The 19,742-nt window shown below is 34.0% G+C and overlaps 1 protein-coding gene across 1 annotated transcript in view; it reads right to left on the bottom strand.

Moving 5' to 3' along the window:
- The window catches only part of LOC149071763 (limbic system-associated membrane protein-like), a 189,404-nt gene that overhangs the window by 45,282 nt on the left and 124,380 nt on the right, over nt 1-19,742 (bottom strand). Inside the window, exons 4-5 of the mRNA XM_089247815.1 lie at nt 14,984-15,139; nt 9,468-9,596 (exon numbers count right to left, since the gene is read on the bottom strand). Of these exons, the coding sequence (XP_089103941.1) occupies nt 9,468-9,596; nt 14,984-15,139 (285 nt within the window). The remainder of the gene's footprint in view (nt 1-9,467; nt 9,597-14,983; nt 15,140-19,742) is intronic.

The following is a 19,742-nucleotide window of genomic DNA, read 5'->3' as shown; positions in this document are numbered from 1 at the left end:
TCTATTCACCTCTACACTGTGTAAAAAAACCAAACTAATTTTTATACACAGATATGCACCAGTGTTAATAGATGAAGCATTGACTGAAACGGTATATACAGGGTGTCCTGTAAGTTATACATAGGTCTTTATCTCATCAAGTGTTAGTGGTAGAGGTATGGTTCTAATTTAAAAAAATTCTCAAAATCTGTTCAGGAATAAACTAACTCTCTGCCAACCAATTTCGAAAGCAATAATACTGTATGTAGAAAAAAAATCTGGATTTCTATATGCTCCTCTTGTCAACTTACATCCAATTAAAAAGTTGTTGTTCTATCTCTTTTGAGGCCAGAAATAATTTCCTGTTCCCAAGTGCAATATTAGCTGAGATATTTGAAAGTAAATGTCTAGGAAAAGTTAGGATAGAATTGCATAAACTATAACGAGAAATGTCCCTTTCCCTAACTATTCAAATATTCTACGATTTTTAAATTCAAATATTGCACTTAGAAATATGATAGATAATAAATATGATAGAAATAAGATTTTTTGCTGGCTTAAGGAGAGACAGTGCAACAACTTCTATTTCATGTTGATGACCAGGGGGAACGTACAACAATTCAGATATATTTGTATTTTATGACATATTGTATTTTTAGTCTCAAAACTGGTACAGAATGATTCCTGAACAGATTTTGCGCATTTGGTTTCCAATTTGAACCATGTCTCTACCACAAAATGTTGATGAGATGAAGTCCGCACAAATTATCAAGGAAAAAGAAAAAAAAATAGATATACAAATACACAAATGCCACAACAGACAAAGTGCCCAACGAGGTGGCTGGAAAACGATGCCCATGAAAATATGGTTGCGGAATATATATCTAGATTATATCAAAAATACAGCAACCCAATAAGAGCAAAAAAAACCAATAACTATGGTGTGTGTGTGCGTGTGTGGTTTTCTCATCTAAGTATGGATAACGTCTCTATTTGTCCGGATATGCTTATCGTAATGTTTTTTTAAACATGCCAATTGTGTAAAAGTTCACGATCCCCCGAGGTAAGCTATTCCCTTTATTCACAACCCTATCAGATAAAAACTCAATGCTGCACCACAACCTTGAATTGTACTTTACGAATCGATACTGGCGCCTCCTATTGAAGCAGTTGATTCACGATGTACAATTAACTCATGATCCATTATATCCATCCCGTTGAAAATTTATAAAACTTCAATGATATCCCCTTCCCCAGACACCTGCGGTCTCCCAATGTAAGCATTTTGAAACAATTGAGTCTCTCTTTATAGCTTAAGCCCGTGTGTCATCAAGAGCACGCGTGGCTCTTCTCCGCACCCCCCCCCCCCCCTCGACCAAGTCAACGTCCCTCTTTAAGTGTGGTCTCCAAAACGTGACGACATGCTCCAATCCCGGACGAACTAAGCCGAGGAAGGATCACTTTAGGAGAACGCGAAGACACGTTTGTGAGAATAAATAACACAAAACAAAATATGTCAACAATAAATAGCAATGTTGATAATTTTCATATCAAAATCTACTAATATTTCCAAACAATCATTGTACATATAATAAATAAAAATTTTTGTGTTATTTTAATTGGCATATAGACTTTATTTAGATATTTTTACGCTAAAAAAAGGAAAAAGGGGAAAGATATATATATGTCTCTTTCTATACAAATACATACATGCTTAAATTGGTTGAAACAATTATTATTTGAGTGTTTTCTCCCATATTTGAATTCGATCTGACGTTCATTTAATTTATAGATTCATAATATATATATTTTGTTCAATTATACATTTTTTCTATAAATTCGGTTTTATCTCTAAAGGAAAATGAAATAAATGAAGTCAGAAGCACATTATTTTTATTATCATGAATAAGAATGTTGATTACTTCGAGTATGAGAGTATTCGGTAATTTATATTTGTGATTCCACTCTTCTGAACGAATTACGCTATAAAAAGCTGATCTTTTTGGAGGCATTTTCATTAGTGGAATAAAATTTGTTTTTATTATAATGTTTGTTTGTTTTAGTGAGATCTGTTTTAATTAACATACTGGCTCGAGTCCGTAGAATCTAATCCTACGCAAGTCGTATGCGAAGTGCAATTTTCTAGTTTGGTCCCAGAAATAAAAAAAAACCAAAAGAGAAAAAGTTTATTCTGTGAAAATTTAATTAAGTGGTGGAATTAATTCTGCCAGTCCTTCCCACATTGGATGAGAAAATAGTATCAAGAAAGAGACAAAAAAAAGTGTTTTAGGTATCTTATGCAGACGTAAAACTCCAAGATTAAGAACGAGACCCTAAAAGAAATAACACGTTTAAAATCAGTGGGAGAAAAACGTGTTTGTTTTTCTAGATTTTCTTAGTGTATGAGAGATTCGAAATCAATTCATTTTCTTTTCATGAATTATTTAATTACCGACAACTAAAAAAACACAGATGTAGAATCTTCCATGTATTTAAATTCAATTCTGTGTTCAGATGGTCCATTACGGAAAAACCGGCATACGATTTTATATAATTGCATTTAGGTGTTCGACACGAGAGCATGATCAACTAAAAGACAATTCTGTGGTGTTTGGTCAGAACATGATAACTCAAAAATCACATTTCTGAGATATAAGTATTTTCATTGTCATTTAAAAATAATAATAAAAAAAAAAAAACAAATACAAATGAAAATATCATACATCAGCTTGTTGTTTATAGCCGTTCGCTAGTATTTGTGCATTTATATCACTTCTAATTAGTTATAGTTAGTAAGACTTACTTTCAGATCAAAAATCCATTTTTTGGAGATACCCTGTTCTGACCAAACCACAGAACTGTGAATTTTTATAACTATTGTTTGGATTTCTATAACATGCTATATTTTTTTACAAGTCATATTTTGAGCATTTTCAAGCTATCGGGTCATATTTTAGGAATTTTCAAGCAATATATTCTTTTGTTATTTTATAACCGAAAATTTTAATCTGTATGTATTTTTCAAAGGTATGTATGCACTGCCAATGTTTGAATTCGTCTTTCGTTTCTTGTCTTTTTGGAAAAAAAAACCTTTTTTTCTGCACGCCCAATAGCCACTTCTTTGTTCTTGAGGATCCACTTGTCTATGTTTCTGAAGGGGAACTTTTAACGTGCAAAAAGCATTTTATGCATTCGGACACTCATAATATTCTAGTTCAATGCAATTTAGTTATTCCTAAACACGTAGAATTTTGTCGGATGGGGGAGGGCAGACTTCTTAGTTTTGCCTCCGCTGCCGGTGATTGTAAAACTCTAGTGCTCGTTAGCAATGTTTTGTGTTTTTCATTATGTTTGGAGTAAAAGCCTTTTTTCTTTATTCCTAAAAATACAACTCCCTTATTTTTTGATAGTTTTCCCCCCCCCCCACTCTTTGTCTCTTCCTATGATTCTGGTGCTCCCTAATATTGAGCGTTCAGAGTAAAAAGTTACGGAATTTTTTCTATGACTTTGGGGAGAATATTTTCAACACCAATGGTAGCCCTTGCATGTGGACATCGTGAGGGATTCGAATTACGTGAACCTGGGTCCGAATCCCACCGGTAGGTGGCTGAAGTTAGTTTTCTGTGATGCTCCAGCTTCAGGGATCAGATGTGAATCTATTACGCCATCGGAAAAGTCTCGCAACAGATCCTTCAACCACTGTCATCCGGGGCAAGTACCCATTTTTAATCAACAATAAGCAAACGTTTCGGCTTTCCTGGTCCAGCGCCCGGAACACTAGACTTTGCCCCCACCCTCTCCAAACGACGATATGACCACAGAAGAAGATTGCTACCACAGGCATTTCTACATCGAAGGAATAGCGCACCAACCTCTCGGTGAGTATAAAAAACTCTGCAGTTCAGAATCAAATTATAAATATGAAAGTCCCGATCTAAGTAGTCCTCTTGTGTAGAAAATTATCGTGGCGCGATCAAATTATCAACCTGCCCTCCCCAAGTTCTGTCCTTCCCTTCAACTTCACAAATATTCAAACATTGCAATTTACTGACAATTTAAAATACAGATGGCAACTTCATGCACAACACTAGATACGAGCGCAGACAATTAGATATTCGCATCAATCAAGTATAGACGCATGCATACACTTTCAGCACAACTCACTTTCCTCTGGGGGGGGGGGGGTGGTCGCAACGGGATAAATTACCCAATGGTGGTAACCGGAGTTAAGCTCGGTTTAAGAAAAGGACTGCGGTGACACTATATCGCATTTTGTTAAATTTGCCCATGTCTTTCAAGTTAAAATCGTTTTAATATGCAGCAAAATGGCAATTCATATTGAGAAACGATCATCGAGATTGCAGAAAATCGACATCCGCTTTATGACAAGCTTTGTTTAAATACACTGGTAATTTTTTCCAGACTGAAAAAAAAGTGCACAGTAGTTTGTTATCAAAAAATTATTTCCAGAAACTATGCAATTGCTTCTTTTTTTTTAAATATTTGAAACCGTATCTTATGAAGTTCAGTGCGATTTAAGAACGTTTTTGTGCATAAGGTAGCCATGATTTTCACTTTGATTTGGTGAGAGAATTCCAATTAAAAAGGTAATTAATTAATTTTTCTTAATTTTTTAGTTAATACTAATAAATTCCCTGGACGGATCATGTCGATCCCTTGGGAATGGGTGAGAATCACGTATTAAAAAAATAAATAAATAAATGAGTAAAAACTTAATGATCAATAACTGAAATGAACAGAGAAAATAATGAGAAAATTTTAAGGTAATGTTTTCACGTCTTTTAGGTTATGAATGTTTCCATATTTTCAAGTTTTTTAGATCATAAAAATCCGAGCCCCACTACTAACAGTATTAACTCATGTGAAGAATCTGATGACAAAATTGATTGATTTCATACATATTTTAAAACAACGATAAAGAAAGTTGTATTCTTTCGCGAAATTAATTGCATTATACAGATTTGTTGTTTTATTGTATATCTAATTACAAAAATAAACTGAATACAATTGTCAATGAAGCTTGTATTATCATTTGTCTTTACTCTCTGTGGGGGGGTCCCGTACATTCTAGAATCTACATGGTAAAAAAAAGTCATTATACCAATTTATTTTCTCTTTTTTTTTTTTTTTTTTGGTATTTCATAAAGTACATCTTCCAGTATCATTGCAGTAACAAGTGCGGATATATAGCAAAGTTGCAATATTTTTTTTTTATTTAGAAAGATTTGACTCCTTTACTGTGTAATTTTTTGAGAGTTGCTGAAATTTCTAGTGTTCTGAGATTTGTAAAACCACTCTTGGTTGAGGGAATCGGAAATGAGATCCAATTTTATGAATTTATTGTAAGCAGATATAAAAACAATCTTACACAGAGTAAATTAATTATAAAAAAGAAAGTTTATATATTCTATTGAGTATAGTAATAAAGTAACTTTTTTTTTCGAAAATATATAAACCAAAATAGTCAAGCATATCTGATAAATATAATTACGTTGTCGCTAAAAATATTCAATAACAATTTCCTTTTGGCATGCTGGACTGGATGCTTTACAGTCCCTTGAGCGTTTGTAGTATGTGTGTGTGTGTGTTGGTGTATTATTTGTTTGAATTTAAGTACTGTACGATTGAATTCGTTTATCCGTTTCAATGTCGGTAATAAAAATGTATCCAGTTATCCAACTTTGTTGATCTACATTTTCTTTGTTTATAGATTGCACAAAAAACAGAAAAAAATGTCCTTAAGTTAGCCATTACAGAAAATTAAAAAAAAAATCCACTCTAATGAATTAAATTTTCGTTTTTATTTTTTTAAATGAAAAATATGCTAACATCAATTTACATCCGCTTTCAAAAAAAATGCATGCTAGGTTTTATGGGGCTGAACCATAGAGGATTAACATAAAATATCAATGCATACATTTTTATACAGGTTGGAAACTTAAGTCCATTTAAGCTCAAATGAGACGTAAACAGTTGGTTTACATGAACGAACATGCAGTCACAAACAAATATCCAACTGACATGCCCATTTTAAATATACCATTTTCTTCACTGGAGCAGTACATGTATCGAAATAAAAAAATTCAATTTTAAACGCGGGTGCCTTGTCTTTTTATTTTGAGAGAATTTGAAGTCCGTTCCCAAGTGTAATATTAATATTAACTGAAATATATGAGTTAGAATCCGCTAAAATGAGGGATACAACAATATATGAAGCATACGAACAATATATAACAAGAAAATAGTCCGTTGACTAATCCTGTTTTTGGGTGGATTTCTTTAATTAGTTACAATTAATATGTATAATACTGATTATCAGATTACCTATATTTATTAAAATAGAATAAATTATTTTTTTATACGGGCGCCTGTGCTCAAAATTATGAAGTTTTTTCCCCTGTCTTCCCTGAATCCAACAAAAAAAATCTTGCATTTCTTAGTGCAATGTTTGCTTAGATATTTTTCCGTTCAAACAGAGGATAAAATTGTTGAAAAACAAACGAAAAATGCTTCCCTCACTCATTTATACTGGTTTTTTTTTTTGTGTCTTTGTTTTCGAATTCAAATACCACAGCGAATATCGCACTTAGAAACGTGGAATTTCTTTTGTTGATCTCAAAAGAATTAGGACAACGACGTTCTTTTTAGGTTCTTCAGCATAGTGTGCCATATATATATATATTTCTTATTTAAAAAACTATACTTCCCCTTGCAATATGAACGACGTATTTGAAGTCCACACGTTATTTGGATGTTTTCTTTCTAATTGGAAGAATGCCTCTTTAATCAACGGTTCACCAGTAAATTTTGGTGCCAGCTATGCATGCTGTATCTGGGAATGCCAATTGATAGAGCTCTTAACTATTAAAGTTTGCGCCTCTCTCTTTATTATACCAAACGTTTATGTCGTAAAATTTTGTAAAAAAAATGTCGAGATAACTATGTTTCAAATTCTTGATTCTTTTGTTGTCGTTGTATTTGTTAAATTCACATAGTGGAATTAAAATGTACGAACAGGTATATATGGGATGGTCCCAAGCAATGGTGAGAAAACAAGAATTTAAATCATCGATGATTCAATTATTCTTCTATTCAGATTCACGGAATTATTTTCCACCATAGAATTATAAATTTTGGTACTTTTATAAAGAAAAACCATTAAACAATTTTCATTCTTATAAATCCCTTTATCATTTCATGCGAGTGAAATTATCGCAGCTTAATTTCCATCAAAAGGATGGAAATTGAAAGATATTATCAAGGATTTATATTAATATCTTGTATTACAAAGGAAAAATATATTATCTTTATTTCATATTTTACTCTAGTTTTAGAATCCATTAATGTTTCTCATTATATTTCTTGGGTATTTTTCGCGAAACAACCCGTGCAAATATATGTATAACATACACTCAGTGATCAAAAAATTCAGAGCACTACCCTCACTCAAACTTCGAGACTCCTCCAAGCAGCACTTGCGCTGACGTAATAAACCGCATTTGCTGATAGAAAGTTTTCTCCTCGTCAGAAGCACCAGTTAACGCTTCAATTTGCCTGTTCGTGAGGGAAAACAGATTTGAGTGAATTTGAACGCAGCATGATTGTGGACGCCAGAAGGGACGAATCCAGTATGTCTTAAGCCGCTAACCTTCTTGGCTTTCTCATACAACAGAATATTATCGGGCCTTCAAACAATGGCACCTAAGATATATATATATATATATATATATGCGCCCCTAACTATCATACCATTCACAGAAACTGAATGAATAAGGTATAAGGTGAGTAAGGCATAAGGTATTTTGATGTATGCGCTCAAGAATGATATGGAAAACAACAGTGTCACTCTAACAGTTACGGTTACAGTGAGAAGATTTCGAAAATATCAAATGGCAACACCAAGTTTTTTGTATTGGAATGTGATCTCCATTGTGAAAAATCCTAAATAGCGTTGGAATGGCACCTGTAGCACGAAAATCCCCGGAGCTAGGCAAGGAAAAAGTAAAAAGGGCTTTGCCGTGCACCAGAGCATTAATGTTCGTTTCATTCGTCGCACCGTTTCTTCGGCTGAGATCCCAGCCTCATTAGTCCTCCACAATGTCATGTGGAAAATTTGTGAAACACAATAAAATGCTTTATTTTATGCTGCTTCTCTGTCCTTATTGGTTGTCCTCACTTTCAGCCTATCTACCGCCGGTGATTTTCATGCTACAGTTGCCGTTCGAACGCTATTTAGGGTTTTTCACGATGGAGATCACATTCCAATACAAAAAACATGGTGTTGCCATTTGATATTTTCGAAATTTTCTCACTGTAACCGTAACTGTTAGAGTGACACTGTTGTTTTCCATATCATTCTTGAGCGCATACCTCAAAATACCTTATGCCAAAATTTCATTCAGTTTCTGTGAATGGTATGATAGTTAGGGGCCCATATGTCGGGATAGTTTTTTTTAATAATCATCCTGTATATAAACCTTCCAGCGGAAAGCGAAAAATATCAATGGCGGAAATCACTTGTGAACGAAGACGTGTCAAGCGATTGACACACAATGTGCGCGTACAAGCAACAGACTTTGTTGCTACAACGGAACAAATTGCAGTGCAATGCAACTAAGGATCATCGCAGAGCATATACGTACGCTCTAAAAGACGGATCTTAAAATGAGTCGGTTTTAATGGCTAGCGACCGGCAAGAGTCCCTTTGATTTCGTTGCAAAATCGAAGAAAACGTCTTTTGTAGGCTAGAACACACAGAAATTTGACACTTGATGAATGTGTCACACAGAAGGTTGTCTGGTCTGATGAGTCAAGGTTTTTCTCCATGACGTTCATGGCAGGATCCGTTTGTGGCGCAAGCAGCACAAAGCCATGGATCCGGTATGCCACGTGACAACTGTTCAACCGAGTGACGAGGAAATCGTGGTCTGGGGAGCATTTTCGTTGTGTAGTCTTGGTCCCTTATTTCCATTTGAAATATCCATCAATACCAGTGCCTACCTCCACATCCTTACAGACAGACCACGTGCACCCGTTTATGACCATAATGTTTAATGAGAATGACTATTTGCAGTAGGACAATGTACCCTCCCACGAAGTTGGAATCATCTCAGATTGGCCTGAGGAACATTCATTCATAGATCAATTTCTTCAATAGCCCTACTCAGTCACCCGATATCAACCCAATTGAACATTTGTGGGACGAGGTTGAAAGGTTAGTTAAAAGCTCCAAAACACCACCTTTTTCTAATCTGCGGGAATGAAGAGCTGCCATTTCATTAGCATGGGCCATCATTCCTCCTCAACGGTTTCAACAACTTGTAGAGTCCATGCCTAGAATAATATCTCCTGTCATCAAAGAAAGAGGAGATTCCACGCGAAATTAGTGGTGTGTTCCTAATTTTTTGACGGCTGAGTGTGTATAATAGTATAATAATTTTCCAGGAATATGAAATAGTTGTACATACATGAAACGTCCAAGTAAATTCTCCTGCTAATTGCCGGAGGAACTTCATTCGAAGCAACGCACAGATAAGCCGCCATATGTTGCCTGGTCACACTCGTGATTGCCAGTTCATCGTTCTTGTACAACCGCACTGCAAATAAATTAATACAACAATTAATTCACACGAGGAAAAAAATACCACTACTGTACATGCATTCGACAAGTGTTCCTCTGTGGAATTTCTAACGTAACAGTACATGCCAGAACGTGTATTCTGAGTGTATGTATGGTCTTAAAGTCGCACATATTCTCTTATACATTTTTTAATGTGTCAAACTACATATTATGACTCTGACGACTACTGCAGTTATCTCAGCGACTACTGCAATTATAAAAATGAAATTTATTTCGTTGGTCTCAGAAGAGACAGAGCAACAAATTTCTGATTGGAAGTTGGAAGGTAGGGCTGAGGACCGAAAGAAAATTTAGATGTTTTAAAAAATTTAGATTAAATTTTAAATTTTTTCTGACACACTCAAAACTGGTACAGGGGTATTTCTGAACACATTTTCAGCATTCTTGAAATTCAAACCATACTTCTACGACGAAGGTTTGATGGGATGAAGGCGGAATTATATAGGACTTGCAGAATAGCTTGTATATTTTACCACAGAACACACGAAATCTGATAAGCCGTCATCTACTTTTATAAACTGTTGATATTCGCATATACTTTACCAGCACATCAAATAGAAATCATAAATGCAGAAAAAACAATAGCTATGCATCTATATTCTGAATTTTGTTGTTTAATGCTTCCAATCGCAATGATTTCTGTTTGTTTTTCACTCTAATGAAAGATGAATCCTGAAGTCATGAGAATCTGGAGCGATGCCATTAACTTCTAACGTTTACACTATAATCTCGACACAGCAAGAAAAAGCAGAGCTAAAAAGGGGCTGTTGAAATTCAAACTGCTTTTGTTTCTTTCCTTCTCATTTCTTGCTCTTCTTTTTAATGTCACATTAAAAACTACTCGGGCGGATGCGGAGGATATTTTTTCTCTTCTTCTCTTCCTCGAACTAAAAATATCGCTATTCTTTGATATATTTTATTTTTCTTCCGTCACTATTTCAGTGTGTTTTGAAGGCATTATCTCGAAAGGACACATCTTACTTTTACACATTTTCTTTTCTTCAGGGGGGGACTTCCACTTTCTATTTCTTACTCTCTGTATCCTTTTTTTTCCTTCGGTAAGAATGAGGAAAGAGAAAGCAAAAAAAAAAAAAATGGCGTATTTTCAAAGAGAATGACTGAGCGACGAAATGAAAGGCGTGGACAAGAAAAGGATGAGGATAAAAGAGAAGAAAGAAAAAAATAGACGAAAAAAAAATAAAACTAACTTAGAAGTAAAAATAAATAAGTTAAATAAGAAGCAGAAAATGAAAAAAAAAAGAAAAATCTGAAAGAAAAAAAAAAGTTTTTTAAACTTAATGCGAGACGGATCATGCTGTCAAGTAACTAAAGCAAAATACTGATGGCGAAGTAAAGGGATGCGTTGGTCAGAGGAAAAACGGATTTCCTTTAACAATTTTTTTTTTGTAGCTTATAACATTTTTTTTAACTTTTCTTTTTCATTTTTCTCATCCTCATATATATATTTTTTTTTCACTCCTTATACAGGCAAGAGGTTAGAAAGAGGGAGAGAGAGAGAGAATCCTATCTTTCCCGAAAATCCCTCGGATTTGCTACCATGTTATCACTCGCGTGAGGGTTTCGGGCAAGGGACAGTAGCGGTAGGTCTCGGATATAGTTATTTTATATATGTTGACGTAAATGGAATTTTCCTCTGTGAATATGGTCGGATAAAACCCTTCTCCTTACTTTAAAAAAAAATGAAACCAAATGTATATTGATACATATTTAAATCAAGGACGAAATATTTCAATTTTTCACCAACAATTGCTGAACGATTTCCTCTTTCATATATTGTTCCCAGAATGTTTTCTGACGGTTAATTTTCTAATTATTTTTATGTGCTTGTGTGTGGGGTGTGTGTGATGGGATATGTTAATTATCGAGCTTGAATATCTCAAATTTATTAGAATAGTATACAAATTATTCCAATCCTCAACGATGAATTTTAATGAATCGAAAATCACGTTCTTCATGCATTTGGAAATTGAAATTTTTGTAGTCTCATGATTTTTTTTAAACTTGTCTTTCTCTGTATTCGAACAGATTCAAGTGTAAAGGCAGTGCGGGGTTATACTTGAAAAGAGCGTTCAGCGTTTCAGACACTGCGGGCCAGAATGGATCTTCTTGCGAAAACGAAAGGCCACCAACTTATGCAATTTAGTGTCATTTTAATAGAGGAGGGCCTATGGGGGTCCTGCAATAAACGAGGACAAACGAAATAACCTTTATTTATTCTGAATTTATTTCTTTTATAAATAATAAGTTTTGATCAGATCTGAAATAATTCTTTTTTCATTAATTCTGAAAATGTTTTAAAGAATTACTGCTAAAATTAATTAATTTTGATATTAATTTTTATCTGAAATCACTTGAAAAGCTTATTTGTGATTTATTGTTTTATTGAGTGTGAAATAGTTTCTGTGAGAAATTACGAAATTAATTCTCCCATTGGTTACGAAGGCCGTCCATGCAGATTGTTTAACTATGTTTGACCCCCCCCCCCCATCAACGAAATTTCGTCTGCTTTGTCTCCTACCCCCTAACGCATATCGGGATCAAAGACGAACGCGGAAGCTGTGGGGAGGGGGGGGATATGAGCACCCCTATCCCTCCAGATGATCACATGTTTTTTTAATGTAAGAAATATTTCACAAAAATTAAAAATTCCTGAAAAAATGTATTTATACTGTATGCTATTATAATCACTTTCAGTTAATTTTGATGCTATTTGAAGCCCAAGAACTCAAAATTTCTTTAAAAAAAAAACATTGTGACCCACCCTAAGCCATATATGCTAAATCCAGCGGGCCAAATGTGGCCCTCAGGTTATGGGAAGTGGCCTTCCGCCCCAACCTTAATTTTGTAAAAATGAACTAAGTGGCCCATTTACAGATCGCTTAAGTGATCCGTGGCACAATGCCAGAGCATTTAAACGGTCTCTGCCACATTCACAGATCACTTAAACAACCCACAGCACAATTACAAATCACTTGAGCGATCCGCGGCACAATTCCAGAACCTTTAAGCGGTCCGTGGTACATTCATAGATCTCTTAAAGGATATGCGGAACAGTTTTAGAGCACTTACGCGGCTCGCAGTGCAGTTCTACATCACTCAGGTTATCTGCGGCACATTCCAAGATGATTTAAGTTATCCACTGCTTATTTACGGATCACTCGAAGGATGTGCGTTGAAGTTCCAGAGCACATAAATGGTCCGCAACATATTTCTAGAGCACTTGAGGAGGACGGACACATTTCCAGATCACCTGAAGGATCCGCCAAACATTTGGAGATAACTAGAGTGGCTCTGTTGTGTAATCAATAGGGAGAACGTTAGTTCAGGTACCCACAAACTAGGAGAAGGTTATTCTCGTGTTTATATGTGATCGTGTTCGAATGATTAATCCCAAAAGCTAGTAACAAGGCTTTCTTTAGAGAGAGATGAATGGTTTTTTCTCAGCCCAAGATATCAAGGAAACATTTATTTTTTGGAAATTATGCTAAGGTGAATTCGGAAAGAGAAGCCACCTTGTCTCCGCCGAGACATGAACCCAGGCCCTCTTGCATACCGGGCAAGCATGCTACCATCTACACCCATTGAATCCCCAGTGTCCCTGCGGCAATTCACCTCAGCAGAATATCTAGAAAATAAATGTTTCCTTGAAGGCTTTCTTTACCAATTGTTCTACATGTGGAAACGCACCACAAATGTGTCCATTTCGCAGAAACAATCCATTTTCATATCCATTTTCAACCAACGTAACAAGCCTTTGTTATGTTGCTCATAATGAACTTGTCTTCTTATTCTCGAGATTTGCGGATAAATAATGACGGCTATGGTATGCAAGTTATGCAATGCATAACTTGCATACTTTTTTTTTTATCGCACCCATAGAACAGCAGCGCTTTCTACATGAGAAACATGTGCATCCAGGTATAGTAGTAGCAGGTGCAGCTACAGCAACGGTTGATTGAATATAAAACTCTTATTTCTTGATATACTTGCTTGTAGACTCTTTAACATTGATTCCGTAATAATGCGAAACCACAGCAACGAAACTAACCTTTGTCAATATTTCGAATTTTAATTGCGATTTTTTTTTTAGTTTTAGAAACATTTAAACAACAGTCTTGTTTCAATACTTTCAGAAGAAGAAGAAATAAACTTTTAAGAAGGACTTTTTTAAACGTTTATTTAACACGTACAACTTTTCTTTTGTTTCTCAACAGTGTTTTCTAAAAGAAACTGGGAAAAAGACCACGAATATACGTACGTGCGACCTCTGCGAATGCCGAGGGCCGACGGTGCAGTAATATGTATATAATAATTTCTATGAACTTTCGTCTCATAATTCTTTATGAATGGATATTTTCCTTAATTGACTAAGCCACCCGGTTTTCGAGAGGAGATTACACTAATTTAACATTTAAGTTTCACAAAATATCTTTAAAAAATACCAAATTCAAGGCAACAACAGGCGAAATGTCCAACTAGGTGCAAAAGTGTACATTACCAATATGGATGTCATATACTTCTAAAATGCAGCAACCCTCCCCCCCTAAAAATGCAATCACAAAAACTGAAGGATATATGATGACATGATAATATATAATATAATGCCCAGATGAAAAATATTATGGTCTTATGCATTATTCCATTAAACTAATTCGAGAATCAAAATGAGTATTTGATTTCTACAAACTTAGTACGGTCTAAATATCAATGCTTATACAGAAGTTGAATAATTCAATAAACTTATTAATAATGTAAGTAGCCAATGCATAATTTTTTTTTTCTGGATACTAATAATAACAATGAAAAATAAATGTCAATATGTCTAAATCGTTAATATCAGAACTGGATGTAATTTGTTAATAACAACATTTACATAAATGCGATTATTTTACCATCTATATATTGTGTTTCGGACCGTTAAAAACTTAAGCATTTATTTATCAAAATTGTATCATATATGAGTCAAAAAAAAAAAAAAAATACAAGAATACAAATACAATTATGATTGTATAATATATATCTGATCCAATTGGTGGAAGTGTGTTGTGTCGCCATCTATATTACGGTTTCGAAGTGAAGATATTGTGATGGCGGCTAGTAGATGGCAGCACCAACAACTGGTCTCTGATTAGTTCCTCCTTGCATTCTAGTGCTGCCATCTTTTGGCGGATAAGAACACGTCATGTAAACAATGCGTTAGATTAACTAAATGAATATAATAGTTTAATTACATAAATATATAACAGTTTAATTAATTTTTTTCAATTATAATATTTTTTTTAATTGAAAAAGAAAAATATCTATCATTGATAGCAAACTGACCTTTCTCGCCATTGATCTGAAACGGCTGGCCATCTTCTCTCCTCCATTCAATCACAGGAGTGGGACTTCCCGTAGCTTTGCATGAAAGCGTAACATTTTGATTTTCTTTCACTGTTATATTCCTGTTTATCATATTGGTAACGAACTCTGGTGGTTCTAAGATTCAAGAAAGAAAAATAAATTGCGATTACAATGCATTAATAGCAATCCTAAACATTTTCTGCACACAAATTCTTTTATGATTTTATACTATGGATGCTTAAAATATTGAAGTTTGACAAATATTATTCACTCATCCACTATGGTCCCGTGTATGCGGTAGAACCTCGCTACTACTATAATGGGTATAACTATATATATCTCTACAACAGGTTTTTTTTTTCAAATCTTTTTTTCCAATTTCTTGTAGTCTAATGTTGAACACCTCTCAATATAGCGATATTCTCTACTACGATAAATCCAACAATAGCAATATTTTTAAAGAGATTTTGAAACTTCTAAAATGTGTTGTTGTGGTTGTTATTGTTTTCTATTTTTTTTTTTTTTTAATATTCACTCAAATCGTCTTGAATTCAACGTTAACTTGTTTTCATTCTTCAAAGAGCGTCTAAGTACACCTATGTTTTGAACCACTTGATCACCTCCTCCTAACAAGATCCTGGCTCGCCGCTCCGTCGCAATGAAGAGATTTTAGCAGGTGGTCGACGAAGACCGGGGTCATGGGGGAAAATGTGCGTGTATGTGTTGCGGACCTGACGTGAAGCTTGTTTCTGTGCAATACTTGCGGTGTGTAGTGCTTCTTCCATCTGCTATCAATTTTCCCAACTATGAGGTAAGTGTAATGATTGAAAGATTGTAGCTTTGTATGCCTGTCGCTCTCTGTGGCGAAAATTTTTTAACGGGGAGATTGGATCCGACTTCACCACAGAAATGTTAGTATTTACACTTTTTCTGTACGACACAAAAGTGCAATACAGTAAACGTTCTTACAGGGGCAATGCATCTGAATGGATATCATTAATAAATTACAGTTTTTCGAAACGAATAAATACTTTATAGCGTGTTTTCTGATGGCTGATCTAACAACGGAGATTCAGAAAGAATTCAAACAATAGCGTCAATTCTGTGGCAAGTGAGTACAATGTAGCATGGGCGGAGATACGGGGGGGGGGGGTGGTGGGCAGCGTCAAAGGTGGAGTAGACTCATCTAATGTACATATGTATATATATTGACATCATCATCGTGCCCCCTCCAGGAATAATGACAGTGACCTCCTCCCCAGACTTCCAAGTCCATATCCTTCTATGCAATGTAGATTATTGTTATGCTGTAATCTCTCTACAACAACCGATCACTTCCTGGAAATGCTCGAAAACATTGGGAAACGATAAATTCTAGAATTAATGAAATAAATAAGTCTAGAATGACCGAAAGAAATAAGTCTAGAATGACCGAAAGAAATAAGTATAGAATGACCGAAAGAAATAAGTCTAGAATGACCGAAAGAAATAAGTCTAGAATGACCGAAAGAAATAAGTCTAGAATGACCGAAAGAAATAATTACTGAATGAATTGCTGAAAACTCAGAATTGAATGGAGAAATTAAGAAACAATTCCAGAAATTTTTAAACAAATAATTTCGGAATTTATGAAAAAAATAACTTATTTAAAACAATTTAGAAAATAACAATTAGAAAAATAATATTTTGTAATTTCTGAAAAATTATATTTTACAATCAATAAAAGGATGCGTAAAAAGTGCATAATTGTTGAAAGAAACGATTTAAAGACACATAAGATACAGGAGAAATAAAGTTTCAGAATAAAAGAAATACATAAATAAAGAAATATTGGAAGTGATTTCAGCTTAATATTGATCTGAGAATCAATTAACTTAACCAGTACATAATCAAAGAAAATTTCAGAATTATTGAAAAATCTTTTAACAACTCATCAAAATTGGCAATTATTAAAATAAATAATAAAAAAAATGAAAGTATTAAATTTTTTTTGTCCCTGCTTAACTCCTGGCCCCATTGGCCCCTTCTATGATGATGTCTTTATTTGTATAAGGAACCTCCTGGATTTTTTGGATTTAAAATTTTAAAAATGTCTTCAAACTTTTTGGAAAGTTTTTTTTTCTTTTTTTTTTAAATATTTTTTATTCATCACAGAAACTAATAAATTCCTTATCATTCTTATTTGATGCATCATAATTAGCTACATCAGCTTGGTCATTATCGTCATTAAAATCACTCTAATCGTGAATAAAGAAGAATTGTGAGTATATTACTGGAATATATTAATATTCACAAAACTACCTATGCATATGAAATCTCCTTATTTTTATAACCAAATTTTTAGCAAAAAGGAGTTGCACATACATGTTGAATTACTACGCATATTTTTGTGGCATTTCAATGGAAAATACATCATTATTGTCTACACTACTACTAATCATAACTACACTTTAAAACTACTAAAATAATGCACTTTTATTTGGAGAGAGTTGATCCTTGCTGTCGGGGTCGATTATCGAGAGGTGCTGAAATTTCACGTGTTCAGTGATTTATATAATCTCACCGAATTGAAGGAATTTGAAATCAATTCCAACATAAAAACTATTCAGCTTTGTAAAACAAAATATTTTAACCAGTAAAATAGAGCAGAAAAAAGAATAAAGTCCCTATAATTGGTCATCATAAGTAATTGAAAAATCCCCTACAATTAATTTAATTGTTGTGTTGATGTATTGTTTCAATTCAAAAAAAAGTCAAAAAAATCAAATTACATTAGTTTTGTATATAAAAAAATAATATTTATAAGGGTAAATATTTCTCTAGCTCAAATATGATCTGAATTATAGGAATAACTCAAAAGTTTATTATTACGCAAAAAGAGACACATCACAGAACATTCTTCAACATTCAAGTACAGACGTTTGTAAACACATAATTTGTATATTAAACTAGATGAATTCTATAATGGACTGAAATATTCGTATAATCGCAGATTAGTCCAGATGATTTTAGATAATCGCTGAAACATAGCAAATAATTCAATAATTCAATTACGGGTAATCATAAAAAAAAATAGACATGACATTTAAAGAGAACAAACTGAGGGTTTATATATTATAGACATCTTCATTTAAACACAGCCAAAAGAAACTAAATATTAGGGTGATTAGGAAATCTTTGTAAAACCGTAAAACAAATCCAATTTTCAAACTCAAGAAAGAGAGAAGGAATTTAGACATTTAGTGATCTGGTCGCGTGCAATGCCGCCATCTATCGGAACAAGACAAAGACTGAACTCAGTGTAATAACAATGTGATGTTAGAAACAACACTTTTATTCAACAAGTCGGAGTATTACATTTTTGTGTTAAAAATACTAGACATTTTCAATACAAGACCTTGTATATCAGAAAGTTCCAAGCATATCACTTAGATTTTAGTTTGTGACATAGCCAGAGCTCTTAAAAGTACTGTGGGGATTTTTCTTCGAGTTATTTTTAAAAGTGCATGAAAAATCAAGATTTTTTAGTGAAGTTAAAAAGCCAAAAACACAAATCTTCCAAAAATGCTTTCAATGAATTCATCACCGGATTTATATCATTAAATTTTTACTTAATCGGCAACAACGCCGCTTCTAGTTATTGTAAAGATGAAAATGAAATAGATTTCAATAATAGAAAAAATACATTTTTTTTTCCAATGACAATTTTTTTTTGCTTGCAAAATTCGAAAAGCAGTTATCCTAAAAATACCTTACTCCGAATAATAGTTGTTATAGCTATTTAACGTCTTATTACCATTCATATACTCCGTATTTTGCTCCTTGAGGACTTTCGAAGTAAAGAAAAACACCCGAAAGATCCACTAAAAATGACGTGATTACTATCCTGACAAAAAGTTTCACCCAATGCAAATTTTGGAATAAAAATATCAAAAATTAGCGCGTGCAATTACTCTACCCTTTTGCTTACCTAGAGTCCACCTAGAAGTGAAATTGACTCAATGATCAGTGGGTTGGCCTTTAGCTATAGATAATTTTCCGAACGTTCACATTTTGCTGCCTGCACACCCCCATAATCTTGTTCCAATCAAAAAAAAAATGTATATATATATATATGCTAAAATGTAGCTCAAACGGACTACTCCTAGGTGACCCTCAAACTCAAAAGCCTTAATTGATAATTCTGTTCAAAACAGGTATACTCTTTCCTGTCTCGACCATATTTTTCTAATGGGAGAAATGTATTTTGTTCGAGAAAAAGATCTGCCATATATCGGTGCTCACTGTTGGCAAGAGAGGATCATAGATTTATATTTCAGGAAGCTAGAGTTTTTCAAAAGCCAAGTCCACAGTTGATTTAGATTTCTACGAATTCACATATACTCGGGCCTTCAAAAATATACCAGTAAACGATAATATATCTGCAACACCGATCGCAATATGTCATGGCTTAAATTCAATTCGAGAGGGAATTCGAAGAATTTTCGAATTGACCAATCGGGTAGCACCATTCCGCAAGCGTCCAATCAGAACACAGCATTACTGTCACACACAGGCCCTCAGCTTCATTCTAACCGCGACGTTTGGAGTGAACAGACGTACCTGTCCGCTGAGCAACCAAGTTAAGATTTGGTATTTAACCCAAGTGGGAAACTCATTCAGCTTGATGAGTGGTTAAATATTTGTTTGCTCTGAAGACGACACCCATTAGTGATGAAATGTATTATTATTTTTATAT

Source organism: Pholcus phalangioides, unplaced genomic scaffold (assembly GCF_987345545.1).
Source record: "Pholcus phalangioides strain wild (caught in Gottingen) unplaced genomic scaffold, Ppha-v1.0 ptg000018l_1, whole genome shotgun sequence".
In the NCBI taxonomy this organism is placed as follows: Eukaryota; Metazoa; Arthropoda; class Arachnida; order Araneae; family Pholcidae; genus Pholcus; species Pholcus phalangioides.
This window is presented reverse-complemented; position numbering and strand designations above follow the sequence as displayed.